This window comes from Lactuca virosa, chromosome 2 (assembly GCF_052849685.1).
Source record: "Lactuca virosa cultivar CGN04683 chromosome 2, Lactuca_virosa_CGN04683_v6, whole genome shotgun sequence".
In the NCBI taxonomy this organism is placed as follows: Eukaryota; Viridiplantae; Streptophyta; class Magnoliopsida; order Asterales; family Asteraceae; genus Lactuca; species Lactuca virosa.
In genome coordinates this window covers 69,506,424-69,526,323 of record NC_136427.1, presented here as the reverse complement: position 1 = coordinate 69,526,323, position 19,900 = coordinate 69,506,424, and the positions used below count along the sequence as shown (strand labels likewise).

The following is a 19,900-nucleotide window of genomic DNA, read 5'->3' as shown; positions in this document are numbered from 1 at the left end:
GGTCCAATTTTGGATCTTTTTAGTGATTTTGGTCCCTATGGTTGATACTTTTGTGTGTTTTTAGTCCATACCCCACATGAAATGACAAATATGCCCTTCATTACTTATTTTATTTAATTTCTTATTATTTTTTATTAAAAAAAGAAAATAAAATATCTCTCTCCTTATTATTTTGCAAACGGGTACAAATGTGCCAACACCCAAAATCTGAAGAACACACCTCGAAACTCAAAGTGTATAGATCTGTAAACTCATCATCTTTATCATCTCCATCAGATTTTGACGTTAGTGTGAATGAGATTTTGATTTCGGCAACCACTTTTAGAAGTCTTTGAAGAACAGCAACCAAATGAGCGCTAGTACCTCCGATCAACCAAAATTGTTCGTTCCTCCAACATTCTTCTAACTCAATCCCTAAACCTAGATATGATATGAAAATACAGAAACGAAATCGATTGTTCTTGAAAGCCCATTACCCATAAGCTTTTTTTTTAGATTCAAAACTCAATTCCAGTTCTAGAAACAAACCCAGAAATTCAATGAAGGAAATGGAGGTGGTTGGCGTCGGATGGTGGTGTTTGCGAACGGTGATGGACGGTGGAGATGGAGATCACCTCCGGTTCTCTGTTCCTCACACACATTTTATTCCAGATATTTTTCTCGATTTTGTTCCAGATTTGGGTGTTATTTTCTTATTTTGATCTTGGATAAAAATTAATGGTGGACGGCGGAAGATGTTGGTGGTGAAGCAACGAAAGATGTTGTTGGTGAGCGGTGGTTGTTGGTTTCTGCATTTTAATCTAGTACCCCAAAATAGAGCTTCAGATTGATGGATAAACATGTGTTTGAAACAAAGAGGTAGTGGTTGGTTTCTGCGTAACAATTACCTGGATTTCTTGATCATCAAGCACACATGCCCACACAAAGAACATACCAGAAGGGACATCTCTTTCAAGTGCTTGTTTTGTACTGTTTAGGTCATTAACTGTTCTGGCTAACTAGTGCATAGAATAGCTTCACTTTGATGGCCTTGTAAGTCGAATATCTGCCTACTGGGAACATTTCATTGAATGCCCATATGATTGTCAGTTCATCCTCCCTATTGTAAGAACTGCAAGATTTAGAGAAGAAACTCATCAGGCTACAAGTGTGTGTGTGTGTGTGTGTGTGTGTGAGAGAGAGAGAGAGAGAAATGACATTTTTCTATTTTTTAATTAATTAAAAATACTAATATAAATATAAAATAATTAAAAAATGAATATAAAGGGTATAATCATCTTTTTAAGTGTATAGGGACCAAAATTACTAAAAAGATCCAAAATTGGACCACTGGTGCACCATCGAAACTTTTTGGACTAAAACTACATAATTTTGCCAACCACAGAGACCATTTTTGCAATTTTGTCCTTCAAGAAACCCTAAAAGACCTCCTTAAAACCGTCCATAACATGGTAGGTTCTAGAATTATCTTGCTCATTTATTGAATAATTACAATTAATCTCTTTTACCTTTAATTAATTTTAGTTAATCCCAAATTAATTGTAGATTAATACTGATTAATAATTAATTAACTTCAATTATTTCTAATTAATTTATTAATCATATAATAAATTAACAAATCATTTTATCTATCTCCCTAAAGTCATTTCTAGCTATTTCTAGTTATTAATGACAACCTAAAAAAGACTTTACTATTATTCCATAAAGTTATATCAATTTAGTTTTGACTTTGGCCAATTTAGTAATGATCTTGGACACCTATTCAACAAGGAAAATGAAAATAACTTTGCTCTGATGGTTTTTCAATATGGAAAGGCTTCCCCAAATTCCGTCGACCCCCCTCTGATTTTGTAAACCCGTCTGGAACCTCATCGCAACCATCCTCGGCCACCCGTTATCAACAGCTCCCCATCTACGTCCTCCCTATTTCTTCGTCGAAACCCCTAAAGCCACTAGCATGTCACAACCTCTAATGAATAGCCAATACCATCGCTGCTTACGTTAACCCTAAGAGCGTTCATATCAGATACGAACAAAAAAACAACATCATCGCCATCGACAACTGCAAAAAACCGACCATTCTCTTAATGAGGTACACATGTGACGAATAGAGACAGAAGACAATTTAGAAACGAAGGCGATGAGAACCGGGTGGAAGAGTTGGATTGGAGGCAAATGACAATATCTTTACACCTGCAAAAACAAATGAGGAGGACCAAATGTCAAACATGCGAGAAACCCGCCCAAGATCGGCTCCAACCCAGCCAAAAGCCAAAACCAGAAAATAAATACCCGAGTTATTGTTCATAAGTTACATGTTTATTAATATATTTATACATAATTAAAATTTGATGGTTAACAAAAAAAAAAAAAAAAAGAACATAATATAATTTTTTTTATGAAGGTAATTTGATAGTTTGAAACTATATCCGAATGAAACAATGAACAACCGATTCATTCACAAATTGCCTATCCCTTTTATATTTTTTACGTTTCTTTTTTACATAGCTGCCTTCCTAGACGACGACGATCCCCGCCCCTGCTCCCCGTAACGACTTATCATTCGTCCCTGTCGTCGGCCTTCCTAATCTTCCGTTCGTCGGCGTGACGGCGTCGCCGTTCAATAAACCTCCCGATTTCAGTAAACCCTCCCAGCCTCCCTTCTACTCATATCCATTTCAATAAACCCAATCTCACGAACACTTCATTAGAGGGAAGTCCCAATCAAAACAACGAAATCACCACCTTACTCTCTCCATTAAATTACCCTCTCATTCTTACTCCCCGAAGTATCCCCAGCTTTCCCACCTACAAAATCCTAGTTTTTTTTTTTTTACGCGTTAACTTTATATTCGAAGCAGAACTGCTGCGTATCTGGATCAACTTCTGTTTCGGAGCGAGGTAAGATACTGCACTGGTTTTTATCTGCAATTTAGATGTATGTCTATGTTCAAGCGATCGTCGTAAAATTGTTGAAGTTGGGGAACTTGGACAATTAAATTAAACATCACTACTTTGCACGCCGTGCGATAACCTAGAAACCCTAAAACCCTCTATCTAAGATTGGAATTTCCTCCAGGGATTTTGAAGGTTTCGCGTAGGGCAAAATAATAATGGACAGTAGGAGGATGATTAAAAGAGAGGACTCCAAACGAAGACACACCCGTGATGATAATTCCCCCTCCATCTCGGATGAATCCGACAGCCATGATTCTTCTCCCCGACGACGCTCTTCTGGGAGAAGTAAAGAACGAAGCCGCAGTAGTAAGCACAGCCGGCGTCGGGATTCTGAATCCGATTCCGATTCCGATGACCACAGGAGTAAGAAGAAAAAAAAGGGGACAGGGTCTTCGAAGAAGATTAGTGAAGACGAGATCGCTGAGTATCTAACCAAGAAAGCTCAGAAAAAGGTTCCAGTTTTTACACAAGTTAAAGTTGTTTGACTAAATGTGATTTGTACCTTGTTTGGTGATTTGATTGTGTTACTTATGATTCTTTAGGCAACGAAAGTAGCAAAGAAGCTGAGAGCTCAGAATGTTTATGGTTATGCCAATGACTCCAATCCGTTTGGTGATTCCAACCTCAATGAGAAGTAAGTTTCTAGTCCTTTGGTCTCTTTTATGTTGCCTTTTAGGCACATTCAGCTAGCCTATATGATTTCTTCTTTGATTTAATCTAATGGTAATAATTTGGATAATCTTTGACAAATAGTGCTAATTTAGAAAATCAATGCTATTGGTAATAATGAAAATATGATATAAATTTGCAGGTTTGTATGGAGAAAGAAGATTGAGCGAGATGTTATTCAAGGAGCTCCTCTTGACATGTTCTCTGTTAAAGCTGAAAAGAAGAAACAGAAAGAAAGAATGGTATGTAACTTGCAAACAAATTATTTTCATGGTTTTTTCCTCTTATGATTTCTATTTATAATGTGATTCTTCATTCTTTTGTATTATACTTTCTATCTAATTCATATCTTTACATAAATTACAGGCCGAAATTGAAAAAGTTAAAAAGAGAAGGGAGGAAAGGGCCATTGAAAAAGCACAACATGAAGAGGAAATGGTAAAAGTTTGATATGTATTATGTATAACTAATTAACTATCATTCTACTTTCTTTCTCATAATTAGCAACCTTAATCTAATTTTAAAAAAGTTATTACTTTTTATTTTCTTATATAACTTAATACCCATTATTTCTACAGGCCTTGTTAGCTAGAGAGCGTGCTCGAGCTGAATTCCAAGATTGGGAAAAGAAAGAAGAAGAGGTTGAATAATTTATTACTTTTCTTTTTCCACATTAAAAAAAAAAATCTAATATTTTTTGTAAATATATCTTGTCATCTTGTATCTGACAACCTTGTAACATGTATTGGACTGGGACTGGGACTGAGACTCAGACTGATGTCAATGGAAAAAAATTGTAATTTTTTTTATCTGTGCAAATGACGTGAATGCCCTTGTCATGATTACAGTTTCATTTTGATCAAAGCAAAGTTCGATCTGGAATACGGTTGCGTGAAGGGCGTATCAAGCCAATTGATATATTATCAAAGCATGTTAATCCTTCTGATGAATTTGATGTAGAATTAGAGGAGCCATACATGGTCTTTAAGGTACTTTTTAAGCCCTATTATTAACATTCTAGTATGTTAGTTTCTTAATCTTATTTTTCAAATCTATTTGTTTTGTACTTTTTTGAGTAAATTTATGTTTATTAATCTGTATCATTTATATTTTAGGCTAAAAATAGTTTCTTGATTTACACAGGGTTTGACAGTTAAGGAAATGGAAGAGCTTCATGAGGACATAAAAATGCATCTAGATTTGGACAGAGGAACACCAACTCATATACAATATTGGGAGGTAATCTCTCTCTCTCTCTCTCTCTCTCTCTCTATATATATATATATATATATATATATATATATATATATGATCCTTAAGTCCCATTTTTTTTTCCAGGAAAAATCTTTTTTTATGTCAATAATTAAACAGTAACAAAATTTCCATTTTCATGCTTTTTTTGTACTGTTTGGTTTGCAAAATCATCAAATGAATTCGAATCTAAATTATACTAAATGACTAAAATACCCTTTATTGATTTTGAAGAACGAGATGAGGAGGTAAGAAAAATTATGTTAAATGACCAAAGTAACCTCTATAGATTTTGAAGAAATAGATAAGGAGGTAAGGAAAATTATGTTAAATGACCAAAATACCCTTTGTTGATTTTGTGTAACGAGATAAGGATGTAAGGAAATTTATGATAAATGACCAAAATACCCTTTATTGGTTTTAAAGAACAAGATAAGGAGGTAAGAAAAATTATGTTAAATGACCAAAGTAACCTCTATAGATTTTGAAGAACGAGATAAGGAAAATTATGTTAAATGACCAAAATAACCTTTATTGATTATGAAGAACGAGATAAGGAAAATCATGTTAAATGACTAAAATACCCTTTGTTGGTTTTGAGGAATGAGACAAGGAGGTAAGGAAATTTTTGTTAAATGACAAAAAGTACCCTTTATTGACTTTGAAGAACAAGATAAGGAGGCAAGGAAGATTACGTTAAATGACGAAAATACCCTTTTGTTGATTTGATGATGTAAAAAATTTGATTAAACAGGCACTATTGGTGGTATGTGAGTGGGAATTAGGTGAGGCACGAAAAAAAGATACATTGGATCGAGCTAGAGTCAGAGGTGAACAACCACCTGCCGAGTTACTTGCAGAAGAAAGAGGTTTGCACTCAAGTATAGAAGCTGATGTCAAGAAGCTTCTAGATGGAAAGTCATTTCTTGCCCTTGAAGCTCTTCAGTCACAAATCGAGTCACAAATGCGTTCAGGCACTGCTAAAGTTGTTGAGTATTGGGAAGCTGTTCTTAAACGCCTTCACATCTATAAAGCCAAGGTATCATCATCATCACCATCATCATCATCATCATCATCACCATCATCATCATCATATAATTTGGTGTGTTTGCAGGCTTGCTTAAAGGAAATTCACAATAAGATGTTGAGGAAGCATCTAGAACATCTTGAGAAACCATCATACGGGGACATGGAAAGAGACAAAACCGTTTCACCCAAAGTGGAGGAAGAATCTGATCATGATTCCAAGGGTATTTCCGTCAATTCACCCCGTGTCTCTCCTGAACCAATACCACAGGACAAGACAATGGAAGAGGAGGAGGAAGAAGAAGAAGAAGCTGGCTCTTTCTCACCGGAGCTGTTACATGGTGATGAAAATGAAGAAGCAATTGATCCTGAAGAGGACAGGGCCATTTTGGTAAATTACATCACCCATTCCCTTTCCCTTTCCCTTTCCCTTTCACTTTCACTTTCACTTTGTGTAATTATTGTAATTTGTAAAAAACAGGAAAGGAAACGTGTGGAAGTAGTGGAAGAACAACAGAGGAAATTTCAAGAAGCAATGGCTTCAAGGCCACCACCTCCTTCATCTGAAGATAATAATTTGGAAATGAGAGCTGTGAAAATCATGGGAGCTATGGATAATGGTGATGAGGTGTTTGGAAACAGTGATGAAGTTAATGTTGATTCACAGGTATTTATATTTATATTTTGTTTTAAAAATTAAAAAAATAAACGAATTTAAATTTACGGATGTGTGTATGATTTTTTACAGGTGTACTGGTGGCATGACAAATATAGGCCAAGAAAACCCAAGTATTTCAACAGAGTGCACACGGGATACGAGTGGAATAAATACAATCAAACTCATTATGATCATGATAATCCACCTCCAAAGATTGTTCAAGGATACAAATTTAATATATTTTATCCGGATCTTGTGGATAAAATTAAAGCGCCAATTTATACAATTGAAAAGGATGGTGATAGTGCTGAAACATGCATCATTCGTTTCCATGCGGGCCCACCCTACGAAGATATCGCAAGTTTCTATTGATTTCTTATTATTATTATTATTATTATTATTATTATTATGCTACAATAATTTATTCGTAAATGTGTTTTATTTGTGATAGGCATTTCGCATAGTGAACAAAGAATGGGAGTATTCTCACAAGAAGGGATTCAAATGCACGTTTGAACGTGGAATCTTGCATGTATATTTCAACTTTAAACGTTACAGGTATCGCAGATGAGTCAAAGTCAAAGTCAACAGCGTTGACTTTGAGTTCAGTCTTTTCTACATACTGCTTCTTTGACTTGTACTTTGAGCACGGATGGTTGTACTTTGTACCTTTGAGCATTTTTTATTTTCTTGATTATCTTGAAGTTTAAAATTAGTTAATTGTAATAAAAAAGGATGTTACAAGAAAAAAGCATTTGGATGTGTGTGTTAATGTGATTGTTGGACAAATAATGACTACTTAGGAAATTAATAAATATATAACGACAAATGATAGGATTACATATAATCGAAGTAAGATCCTCTTTGAAATAAGCAGTTTGTTGTAATTATCTATTTGGTAAAAATAAAAAGTGGTTTAATTTAACTTATGAACCAATTTATAAGCTAGCTTTTAAAAAGTTATATTGAAATAACTTTTTGCAAGCTTTTAGATATGTTTTGTTAATTATATCTATTTTTTAGGTTATATATCTAAATGTCTATTTATGTTATTTTTAAAAAATTGCAATCTAACTTATAAGTTATTTTTTTACCAAATACTATTAGTTTATAAATTAGCTTATCAATTATTATAGTTGTACTCCTTATGGTCACATTCATATTTAGTTTTACTTCAAGATTTGAAAAATTGATGTAGCTGTATGTTTTTTTTTTTTGTTTTTTTTTTGTTTCTCTAAGACCATAACGTACGGATGAGAATTTGGCCTGAAAACCTGAACCAAAAACCGAACCGAACCGAATTAGACCCGAATAAGCAATTCGATTCGGTTTTCGGGTATCTATATAAGGCTTATTCAGTTTTCGGGTTATTCGGTCTGGATTACCCGAATAAGGGCTTATTCAAAAGGACCGAACCGAATATGAAAAGTCACATTTTTTTTCCTAACACGATTGTTTATTCGGTCTTCTTTTCTATCGATCGTTACCCAACAAAACCCACGTAATACACCAAAAAAAATCAACGAAATCGAATTCGATCATCCGTATTACACCAAATCGACAATAGCGTATTACACCAAATCGACGAGTCGACGACATTACTCTTTGATCGATTGAAGTTTTTCTCATCCTTGCGACATTAGTCTTTTAGTGTTTAATTTGTTTCTTTAAAAGATTTGTTATGAAATCATAAGCTACAAAAGTCATACAAAATACAATATTTATAATCACATTGTAAATGTTATTTGTAAATGTTATTTGAGTTATTTGGGTTATTCGGCTCCTTAATCATCTTGTACATGTTATTTGGGTTATTCGGACCGGAACTGAACCGAACCGAATAATACCCAAACCGAACCGAACCCGTATTGCTTATTTGGTTCGGTTTTCGGTTCATACAATTACTCTTATTCGGTTTTCGGTTTATTCGGATTCGGGTCGGTTCGGTTTGGTTACGACCCGAATAACATCCCTACCATAATGTATGTTCAAAAACATCTTTCATTTTTTGACTGTGACGTCAATTTTCCATATCTCTCCATTTCATCAAAAGGTAGGAAATGATCACCATTCATTATAGGCAATTAAAAGCTATAAATTTTGATATATTTTTTATAATTTTTTAGTAGATATATAATTTAATAAATATTAAAAAACTGAAAAAAAAGACCAACCAATGACACGAGGAGAGAGAGTGATGGATATGCTTCCCTCACTCTTTTCCCGCACCCTCTAAAACGCAGTGGTGGTATGGTGTTCCAATGCGAGGGAAATCATCTTTCACTCCTTTCCCATGGTATACCCTTCGGTCTAACACCATTAGAAGATAATTGTTTAAATCATATCATAAAACTAATAAAATGACCATTTTACTCTCATTTTGATTTATTTGTATCCTCATTTCGCCACTTATTTAACTTCAATATATTTTTTCTCATTCCACCACCACCATATACCATTGCCACCACCATTGTCGTATATCACTACTACTCCCACCACCTACAACATAAAAAAAACACAAGAAGTTAGAACCACAAATTCGATAAACTAAGTCTAAAATAAAAAGAGAAATTTCAATACTCAATGAACCAAACTTGGAAACCATCTATCATAAACACTATTTACATTCTCCTAACATAGCACTCAAATGAACCCAAACCCATAAACCAAACCCTAAAACTTTAATTTCACCCTTGATTTGCAACCATTTCAAAAGTGGATGATTCCTAAATAGGAAAAATCGAGTTTAAAATGGGAAACCAAAATCATAAACATGGAAAATTCGATGAAAACAACACCTCAAGGTTGATGGCACCAAACCTTGGAAAACTCGTGTTTCAGAAAATTGTAAAGGTGGGCGACGATGGATACGAGGGTAGTGTCTAGTAATGGAGGTGAAAGGGTTGGGGTGAACGATGTGGTCTATCAGTGGCGGTGGGAAGAGGAGAGGAGGCGTAGGGTTAGCAGTGGTCGGAGAAGAATACGATCGACGACGCTGAGGGTGCCTGTGAGAGGGTGGGTGACATAACCCAAGTGTAGCTACTACTCTTTTTTAATGGTTCATTTCTAGCTTTTTGCTAGTATTTACTAAATCGTCGTCGTTCCAAAAAAAAGTATAAGACAAGGAGAAAAGAGTATTAGAATTATGTATTTACGTTTAAGTGTTTCACAATCACATTTTCAATTTTACGGTAACATCAAAAGTCAAGAGAGAATTGCAATTATATAGACAACATACTACTACTATTGCACTTTATGTTCAACTGTTCAAAGTCGGTTCTCAGTTGACAATTGCAATCGAAATAATTGAACGGTAAACATATGTAATTGAACAAATAATACAAACAAGTGTAATATTTAAATTTGAATAATATAATATATAGATTTGTGATTTTATATTCTAATTGTAACGCCCATAAAATTCAAGCCAATTTAAAACTTTTAAAACATTTTCAAAACCATTAACCATTACAAAACTTGTTTTCAAAATGTATCATATCAGAGTATCCCAGAAACAAAGTCATAAAAAGTGAGGAGCTGTACGACCACGCCTTTGCCTTGCCACGATCCCCTGATGTACCTGAAACAATAAACTGAAACTGTAAGCCCGAAAGCTTAGTGAGTTCCCCCAAAATACCCATACCCACAACAATACACACATTATCATAAACAACATACTATAGGTCCAGTCAACCATCGGGTTGGAATACCCCATGCCCTCAACCATCCGGTTGGAATGCCGACATACTATGGGTCCAATCATCCTCGGGATGGAATACCCCAGGCCCTCAACCAACATGTTGGAATGCCCACATACTATGAGTCCAATCATCCTCGGGATGGAATACTCACCGACCACAACCAACAGGTTGGAATGCCCACATACTATAAGTCCAATCATCCTCGGGATGGAATACTCACGGCCCACAACCAACAGGTTGGAATGCCCAGGTCTATTGGCTTTCGCACAAAGCAGATAAGCCTCAACCGCCAAACAAACATGTGCACATATAACATAACCAATAACAATTCAACGGGCCGACCTTGGTGCCTTAGACCCTTGAGTATAGCGAGGATAACTCACCTGGTACTGCTGAAGTCCTGCAGACAAAACTCCAGCTGCTGGTTGACAGATTCCCGAACTGTCAACATCAAACAATACCCAATTAATAATTGGGTTCCAAGCCCAAGGTCCAACTCACATTACAAAAGCCCAAAAGTCAAATAATGGGCCAAAGCCCAACATGTGGCCCAATTTTCCAAATTGGGCCCAGACCTCTACATGGTCTTTCCTTAAGGCCCGTTCAATTATTCTAGTGCAAACTATTGGTATTCCCATGGTCCAATATCACGTAATCATAAAGGCCCAATTATGGCCCATCTATGGCCCAATTTTCCAAATTGGGCCCAAGTCCTCACATGGGCCTTATCCTAAAGCCCATCTAATTACTTTGGTCCATTAACTTGTTCTTGGATGGCCCACCAATAGTCCAATCGCCAAAGACCAATAGGAAGGCCCAATTCAAGGCCCGAGTGAGATTAGGGCTTTCACATGAAATGGTGATTAGGGTTAAGTGTTTCTTACTTAACCCATTAAGGACTTAATCCATTAAAGACTTAATCCATTAAGTCCATTATTGCCTTAAGCTAGTTTGCCAATGATTATTAATTATTATTTAGGTTTAATAATTAATTCTCGTGTGTGTCCCAAACGATTACCACAATTAGGGTTTTATGCCCTTAGGGTTTTCCAAACCCTAATTAGGGTTATCCAACCCAATACTAACTCATTAGTCCATTGGTTGGGCTTTTAGGTCACATTGGGCCTTATTGGCCCATTAGGGTTCCATTGGGCCTACATTGTCCAAACATCTCCCAAACGAGGTCCAAACGCAATCAAAGCACACCTGTAACATCCGGGAATTTGGGTATATCTGTTTAACCCTTCCTCTTCTCCAAATTGTCAAGAGAAGCCCCTTTATGGAAATGTTACAAAGGAGTACACTGGGCGTACTGAAGAGTACACTGCGCGTACTCATTCGCTTTTAATAAACGTGGACTCCATGAAGTACGCTGGGCGTACTAAAGTTACGCTGGGCGTAACCGGCCCAGATGCAAAACCCTAATTTAGACTTGAGCCCTATATAAAGAAGGTTATGGCCTTATCCTCAGCCACCATTTGAGTGAGTGAAACCCTAAAAGAGAGCCAACCTTCGTTCTAAGCTTGTGTGAGTGTTTTTGGAGCTAAAGTGCCTTTGTGTGGTAGTAAAGAAGAAGAGGAGATTCTTGTGAAGGCTAGAAGTTGGAGTGCAAGCTTGGATCTGAGTTCTACAGAGGGAGAAGCTTCACTTGGAGGTAAAAAGCTCAGAACTTTCCTTGTTATGGTTGTGTGCTTCTTGGAACAATTTTAGGCTTTTTGGTCCCAAGCTTAAGGCTTTATGAGTTGATGCACTCCAGAGCTTAATAACCTGTCCTTTTAAGTGTTTCTTGTGGTGGAGAACCATAAAAATAAGGCCTTGATCGTGTGAATATACCCATGCATGAGTTATGAGCACTTTGGGTTAAGAAAGCAAGAGTTTTCATGTGTTGTGGCCTTATCAGCCATGCAAAGGCTTAAAGTTGTTAACTTTATGGAGTAAGAGATGTTAGGAAGTCCAGATCCAAGAGTTGAGCTAAGGTCTTAACGGGTTAAGACCCAGAAAATGGATTAAGCAAGCCTGTTGGTACGCGCCGCGTAATTCCAGTACGCCCCGCGTACTGGGTTGAGGTCCCCGATCAGTTCCTTGAATGTTTGGGCACGCTGAGCGTACCAGGGGGGGGTACGCCCCGCGTAACTCCTTCTGGGGGTTTTTGGGTAAGCATTTTGTTAGGCCTTGAGTGTTGGGCCGGGAGTTTTGGACCTCATGTAATAGAGTCTTGGACTAGAGAAGTGTATGTATGTGCTTTGGGCCTTTGGTTTGGACTTGCCTTTTTGGTTGGGATTTGGGCCGTGTGAGGGCCCATTTATTATTGGGCCTTGGTGGGCCCAATGGACTTAGGGCATTAATGGGCGGATAGGTGGTCTATCTTTAGACCCAATAAGTGAGAGGTTGGACTTAGCTCCTAATTGAGATTATTGTGGGTTTGGCATAGAGTTAGAGCTCGGTGCGTAGCAGCAGTGATTATAGGAGCTGTTCTTCATCCAAGGTGAGTCTTCTCACTATACTTTATCTAGAGTGGTAATTAGAGTTATGTGACAGAGTATTTTGTATGCTTTTGCATGATGTGCTTTCTATGTGATTTATGCTATGTATGTTACAGAGTTTACAGAGTTAGGACCGGAAGGTCCACAGAGTTAGGGCCAGAGGGCCCACAGAGTTATGGGACTGGAGGGTCCCACTGAGACACATTGACCAGAGGGTCAACAGAGTTATAGCCTCGAGTGGCTAATATGTGTTGTGTATGGTATTTTGGGGAACTCACTAAGCTTTGTGCTTACCGTGTTATGTGTTTTGTGTTTCAGGTTTTCTCGAGATCGCGGGACGGCACAGGCTTGATTGTACACACCAGAGAAAGAGTTATATTTTGAGGATCCTGGATTATTAATGGAGTTGTGCTCTGTAATTTGAATAAACGAGATTTTATACAATTTGTTATGAAAAGTATGCGGTTTTAAAATGAAAAATCTGTTTGAAAATTTACGGCGTTACAAGTTGGTATCAGAGCCTTGGTTTGAGGGATTCGGATGCACCTTCGGGTATATCTGGACTCAAACTGAGGAATTGAGGAAAATTTTCAAAATAAATGATTTTTTCTAAAACGAGCAAGAGTTCCTAAGAGAAAACGAGAAAGAGCAATGTGTACAATCAGCCAGAGCCCGAACGGTGATTTCCCAAAATACCCTTACATTATGTGTTTATGAGATATTATGAGATATTATGCATGCTAGAGATAGGCTAGGTATTTCATATTTTAGGACTAGAGTGGCCTGATCTGTGATGCCTTAGCCTAGGAGTTGCTGTTATCTGTGATGCGTTTTCGAGTACGTGCTGAGTAAGAGTATCCAGCGGGAATCCTTGTGGAGAGGGATTGAGTAGAGGAGTAATCTAGGAAAGATACCTAGATGAGAATTTGTGGAGCCTACCGAGAGAGTAGCTAGATACCCGCGGGGGTAGAGTTTCAGAGTTCGGTGATGTCTTTTGAGTATGAGTAGAGCAAGTGGAGTTATCACCTAGAGCGGGTTTACGTGTTATTTCGATGCCCGAATGCTGCTTGCTTCGTGCTTTGTGGAATTCCCGATGATAGGAGTCGGCTACCAAGTGAATGTGACGATATTCAGGAGGTAGATGACTGGCATCATAAGGAGTTTCTCAGCAGCTGATGGTGGAGAAGTGTGAGAACCTAGGAAGTGACCTTAGTCAGATGAGTACGCGGACAGAGTAGAGCATTTCGCTGGGGAGCGAGCACGCGTGTTGGGATTGGTGATTGAGAATGTTGAGCAGCTACTTAGGGAATCGGGAATGGTCCGTGTAAAGAGTATGGGTAGATGTGGCAGGTAGTATGGGCCCGTACTACGGAAAGCAGAGGACCCATACTCGATGCAGGGAGTATTCCAGATGTTCTAAGTAGCAGATCGAGAGGTGATGTCATGGTTCGAGTACCATGATTGGTAGCAGATCGAGAGGTGATGTCATGGTTCGAGTACCATGATTGGTAGCAGATCGAGAGGTGATGTCATGGTTCGAGTACCATGATTGGTAGCAGATCGAGAGGTGATGTCATGGTTCGAGTACCATGATTGGTAGCAGATCGAGAGGTGATGTCATGGTTCGAGTACCATGATTGGTAGCATATCGAGAGGTGATGACATGGTTCGAGTACCATGATTGGTAGCAAATCGAGAGGTGATGTCATCGTTCGAGTACCATGATTGGTAGCAGATCGAGAGGTGATGGCATGGTTCGAATACCATGATTGGTAGCAGATCGAGAGGTGATTTCATGGTTCGAGTACCATGATTTGTAGCAGATCGAGAGGTGGCCGCATGGTTCGAGTACCATGACCCGTGGCAGTTAGTGTTATTGGTTCTACCAGTTATTCCGTGGTGATTGGCTAGACCGAGATCAGATGTGAAAGAGTATGGGGCCAGAGGGCCATGATGAACGAGTTTTAATGGAGCATACCTTAAAAAGGGGAAATCGAGTTAGCTCCGAGGGATTGTTGGTGACATGCCAATTGGAGTCGCAAAACTCAGGAATGAGTAGAGATGGCGATTATGGAGGATTATGGCATGAGTTGAGCAATCAGCCGATAGTGGAGATGTCATTTTCTGTGACCTGAGCGGTGCTATTTCTATTCCTATGGGAAACAGGAGAGGTATTGAGATTTCCGGTTTCCATGGTTGGGGGTGAGCCCTGTGGGGTAGCTTTAGTTACGATCTTTCATCAGAGTATTTGGGCAGTAGGTCTGCCGAGAGGTAATGTTAGAGCATGGGCAGGTTGTCATCGGGGACTGAGATGGTTAAGGACAAGGATACACCCTATTGAGCATAGTAGGGCATGTATTAGCTGCAGCGGCAGATGATCAAGAAGAGGATATTGGGGCGGTGGCTCTTATTGTCATGATGAGAAGTTTCTGAGGATTTCATCGGAGATTCGGGGTATTTGGAATTGCTTGACCTCCATCGGGGAGATCATCGAGCATTGCGTATCACCTTCCAAGAGTAGGTGCGATGTTGTTAGTAAAAACAATCTGTGGGTTAGATTGTTGGCGAAGCAATTGGTGATGGTTCGAACCCTGAATGGGGGAGAACCGGGTACTTTTGAGGAGATTAGAGATTTGTTCAAGGGTGGTTAGAGAACTGGATAGAGAGGCCTGCGGTGTGGATTCCTGAGACCAGAGTTATTGGTGGTCAAGGGGAGGTGCAGAGTGAGATAGTGCATGTGGTACGTGTTTGAGAAAGAATGAGTGTCTCCATGGCAAGTGGCCATTGGTCGGAGACCTTGTGGTGGTTCGGAATCCTTCAGGGTTAAAAAGGTGAATTCGAGGTGGTTGGCTTGTGAGGTTAGTTCGGCGGTTGAGAGTTTCTGGTTCAGAGTATGGGCTATTATATGCAGTATGGGAAGGAAAGAAGTTGATTGAGCAATCAACTTCAAGGTTGTTATGAGTATTCTTGCATGAGTTTTGAGCAATAGAGGAGGAAGTCTCGGATTGTCATCTTCGTGTTCTGAGTCGTCGACAATTTCTCCGTGTTTTAATTTGGGAGATGGAATATTCCGGGGTATCCGAGTTTAATGTCCTAAATCTCAGATTATTTTGAGTTTGAGTTTGAGATGACAAGTGGTGCATCGGGTGTCTATGGTTTCGGTGGGGGCCCTTCAGCTAATTGACATCAAATGGATTTATTTGAGAGTGTGAATTGCAGCGAGAAAAAGAGGTTTTTGTCATGACGGTGGTCGTCCGAAGTAGTGATTCTTAGCCTGGATGGGTGTGTGTGTACCTATCTATGCTGGGCCGCAAAGCATGAGTTAATGATCGCAGTGCGATTTCAACCTGAGGATGAGATTGTGAAGTGGTAAGAGTTAGTGGGGTGGGACTGCGAAGAGCTGCAGTTCAATGAGTTAGTGCAAAAGGGTGTTGTGATGCTACGGGGAGCCGTAGTACTCACTAGTCAGAGGAGGGTGTTGTGATGCTACGGGGAGCCGTAGTACTCACTAGTCAGAGGAGGGTGTTGTGATGCTACGGGGAGCCGTAGTACTCACTAGTCAGAGAGAGGGTGTTGTGATGCTACGGGGAGCCGTAGTACTCACTAGTCAGAAGAGGGTGTTGTGATGCTACGGGGAGCCGTAGTACTCACTAGTCAGAAGAGGGTGTTGTGATGCTACGGGGAGCCGTAGTACTCACTAGTCAGAGAGAGGGTGTTGTGATGCTACGGGGAGCCGTAGTACTCACTAGTCAGAGGAGGGTGTTGTGATGCTACGGGGAGCCGTAGTACTCACTAGTCAGAGGAGGGTGTTGTGATGCTACGGGGAGCCGTAGTACTCACTAGTCAGAGAGAGGGTGTTGTGATGCTACGGGGAGCCGTAGTACTCACTAGTCAGAAGAGGGTGTTGTGATGCTACGGGGAGCCGTAGTACTCACTAGTCAGAGAGGGGGTGTTGTGATGCTATGGGGAGCCGTAGTACTCACTAGTCAGTAGGAGGTTGTTGTGATGCTATGGGGAACCGTAGTACGCACTAGTTAGCGAGAGGTTGTTATGATGAAGCATTCTTGATCAGAGCATGAAACAGAAGAGTTTTAGGCATGAGTATCCCTAATCTATGAGTTTTTGGGAGCCTGGTGGTCGGACCAGGGGCGAGACCGGGGTCTCCTCAATGATCGGGAATCATTATATTCTGAGTAAGGTGTGGACATCGCAATCCGAAGGGATTGGATAAGTGAAGTACGCATGGGTTGCGGGTCACGAGTCATGAGTTGAGTGGGTCTTGGGGACGAGTGGTTACAACTACGGGTCGGACCAAACTCTCGAGTTGAGTTGAGTCCTGGTGGTGTGTTGGATAGGTGAGATGAGATTCTGGAATCGGAGGTGGGATTCCATATGAGGGGTATTGTTCGTCATCTGATGTCTTCGACCTGAGTAGGTCAGGGCCTTGGTTCGGGAGGTGCAGCGGGATGTACGAAACTATTGAGCAGTAATCGACAGAGTTCAAGGGTGATCCAATCTTCAATAAAGTATAGTTTTCGCTTGAGGGAAGCGAACTGTGTGACTTGAGCGTCACTAAGAGTCGAGACAGTTATTATAAGATGGGAATCGGTGAAACCTTTTTGGTTATGGGATGGGTGAGCATGAGGTTCATCTATTGGGTTATTAAAGTAAGAGAATATTCCCAGGCGAGCATGATCAATTTATGGTGTCCAAGATTAGAGTTTTGGGTTCATCCCCTCTGATGAATCCTGATGTTGGTGCTTGCAGTAGGTCCTGGAGAAAGGGGGGAGATTATGATCTTTCTGTCCTTTTGAGTTGAGATCGGGTTTGATCAGGGAATCAGGGTTGGTAGAGTGTTCTTAGAGTCTGTTAGTCGGCGGGCGGTTAACAGGATGATGATTCGAGTGTGATCTGGCCAGGAGATAGACCGCAAGAGTTTTCAAGCTCTGAAGATTCAGATTGAGTACCGCAGCGACAGTTTGGTCTGCCCTTTTGGTTCAGGAGACCCTGGTGGGATTTAGTATCTGTGGAAGCGATTGTTGTATGGTTTAAGGACCTTCGCTAGTGCATCTCGGGTAGTTGGGTTCGATCTATGTATGGTAAGGAGCGATTTCGAGGGCGAAATCTAATTCAAGTGGGGGAGAATTGTAACATCCGGGAATTTAGGTATATCTGTTTAACCCTTCCTCTTCTCCTAATTGTCAAGAGAAGCCCCTTTATGGAAGTGTTGCAAAGGAGTACGCTGGGCGTACTGAAGAGTACGCTGCGCGTACTCATTCGCTTTTAATAAACGCGGACTCCATGAAGTACGCTGGGCGTACTAAAGTTACGCTGGGCGTAACCGACCCAGATGCAAAACCCCAATTTAGACTTGAGCCTTATATAAAGAAGGTTATGGCCTTATCCTCAGCCACCATTTGAGTGAGTGAAACCCTAAAAGAGAGCCAACCTTCGTTCTAAGCTTGTGTGAGTGTTTTTGGAGCTAAAGTGCCTTTGTGTGGTAGTAAAGAAGAAGAGGAGATTCTTGTGAAGGCTAGAAGTTGGAGTGCAAGCTTGGATCTGAGTTCTACAGAGGGAGAAGCTTCACTTGGAGGTAAAAAGCTCAGAACTTTCCTTGTTGTTATGGTTGTGTGCTTCTTGGACCAATTTTAGGGTTTTTGGTCCCAAGCTTGAGGTTTTATGAGTTGATGCACTCCAGAGCTTAATAACCTGTCCTTTTAAGTGTTTCTTGTGGTGGAGAACCATAAAAATAAGGCCTTGATCGTGTGAATCTACCCATGCATGAGTTATGAGCACTTTGGGTTAAGAAAGCAAGAGTTTTCATGTGTTGTGGCCTTATCAGCCATGCAAAGGCTTAAAGTTGTTAACTTTATGGAGTAAGAGATGTTAGGAAGTCCAGATCCAAGAGTTGAGCTAAGGTCTTAACGGGTTAAGACCCAGAAAATGGATTAAGCAAGCCTGTTGGTACGCGCCGCGTAATTCCAGTACGCCCCGCGTACTGGGTTGAGGTTCCCGATCAGTTCCTTGAGTGTTTGGGTACGCTGAGCGTACCAGGGGGGGGGGGGGGGGTACGCCCCGCGTAACTCCTTCTGGGGGTTTTTGGGCTAAGCATTTTGTTGGGTCTTGAGTGTTGGGCCGGGAGTTTGGACCTCATGTAATAGAGTCTTGGATTAGAGAAGTGTATGTATGTGCTTTGGGCCTTTGGTTTGGACTTGCCTTTTTGGTTGGGATTTGGGCCGTGTGAGGGCCCATTTATTATTGGGCCTTGGTGGGCCCAATGGACTTAGGGCATTAATGGGCGGATAGGTAGTCTATCTTTAGACCCAATAAGTGAGAGGTTGGACTTAGCTCCTAATTGAGATTATTGTGGGTTTGGCATAGAGTTAGAGCCCGGTGCGTAGCAGCAGTGATTATCGGAGTTGTTCTTCATCCAAGGTGAGTCTTCTCACTATACTTTACCTAGAGTGGTAATTAGAGTTATGTGACAGAGTATTTTGTATGCTTTTGCATGATGTGCTTTCTATGTGATTTATGCTATGTATGTTACAGAGTTTACAGAGTTAGGACCGGAAGGTCCACAGAGTTAGGGCCAGAGGGCCCACAGAGTTATGAGACTGGAGGGTCCCACTGAGGCACATTGACCAGAGGGTCAACAGAGTTATAGCCTCGAGTGGCTAATATGTGTTGTGTGTGGTATTTTGGGGAACTCACTAAGCTTTGTGCTTACCGTGTTATGTGTTTTGTGTTTCAGGTTTTCTCGAGATCGCGGGACGGCACCGACTTGATTGTACACACTAGAAAAAGAGTTATATTTTGAGGATCCTGGATTATTAATGGAGTTGTGCTCTGTAATTTGAATAAACGAGATTTTATACAATTTGTTATGAAAAGTATGCGGTTTTAAAATGAAAAATCTGTTTGAAAATTTACGGCGTTACAACACCGCCACCCGACTCGGCAGCCGGTGGCGGCAGGAGGCAGCAACCACCACTCTACGGTGGTGGTTTGGGTTTTTCTCCTCATTATTTCACTTTTTGTTACAATTACAATGCTAAAAAAACAAATAACCCACACACACTAACACACCTAAATCCATAGCAAAACACACACACACACACAGCCACCTCACGGTGGCTGGTGGCGACGGAACCATG

At 40.1% G+C, this 19,900-nt stretch overlaps 1 protein-coding gene across 3 annotated transcripts; it reads left to right on the top strand.

The window, feature by feature from the left end:
• The first annotated feature begins 2,463 nt into the window (after positions 1-2,463).
• On the top strand, positions 2,464-7,334 carry LOC145159159 (cactus-binding carboxy-terminal, cactin). Of its 3 annotated transcripts, none has more exons than XM_079078074.1 (13): positions 2,464-2,901; positions 3,080-3,410; positions 3,501-3,592; positions 3,770-3,869; positions 3,994-4,065; positions 4,206-4,268; positions 4,476-4,616; positions 4,771-4,866; positions 5,633-5,917; positions 5,993-6,295; positions 6,386-6,571; positions 6,653-6,923; positions 7,014-7,334. In XM_079078074.1, the coding sequence occupies exons 2-13, from the start codon at positions 3,114-3,116 to the stop codon at positions 7,076-7,078; spliced, it is 1,971 nt and encodes a 656-aa protein (XP_078934200.1). In that variant the 5' UTR covers positions 2,464-2,901; positions 3,080-3,113; the 3' UTR covers positions 7,079-7,334. The 3 variants fall into 3 exon arrangements, with proteins under 3 accessions (XP_078934200.1, XP_078934198.1, XP_078934199.1); XM_079078072.1 differs by having other exon boundaries at positions 2,465-2,901; positions 6,653-6,919; XM_079078073.1 differs by lacking the exon at positions 2,464-2,901 and having other exon boundaries at positions 2,913-3,410; positions 6,653-6,919.
• Positions 7,335-19,900: the final 12,566 nt, after the last annotated feature.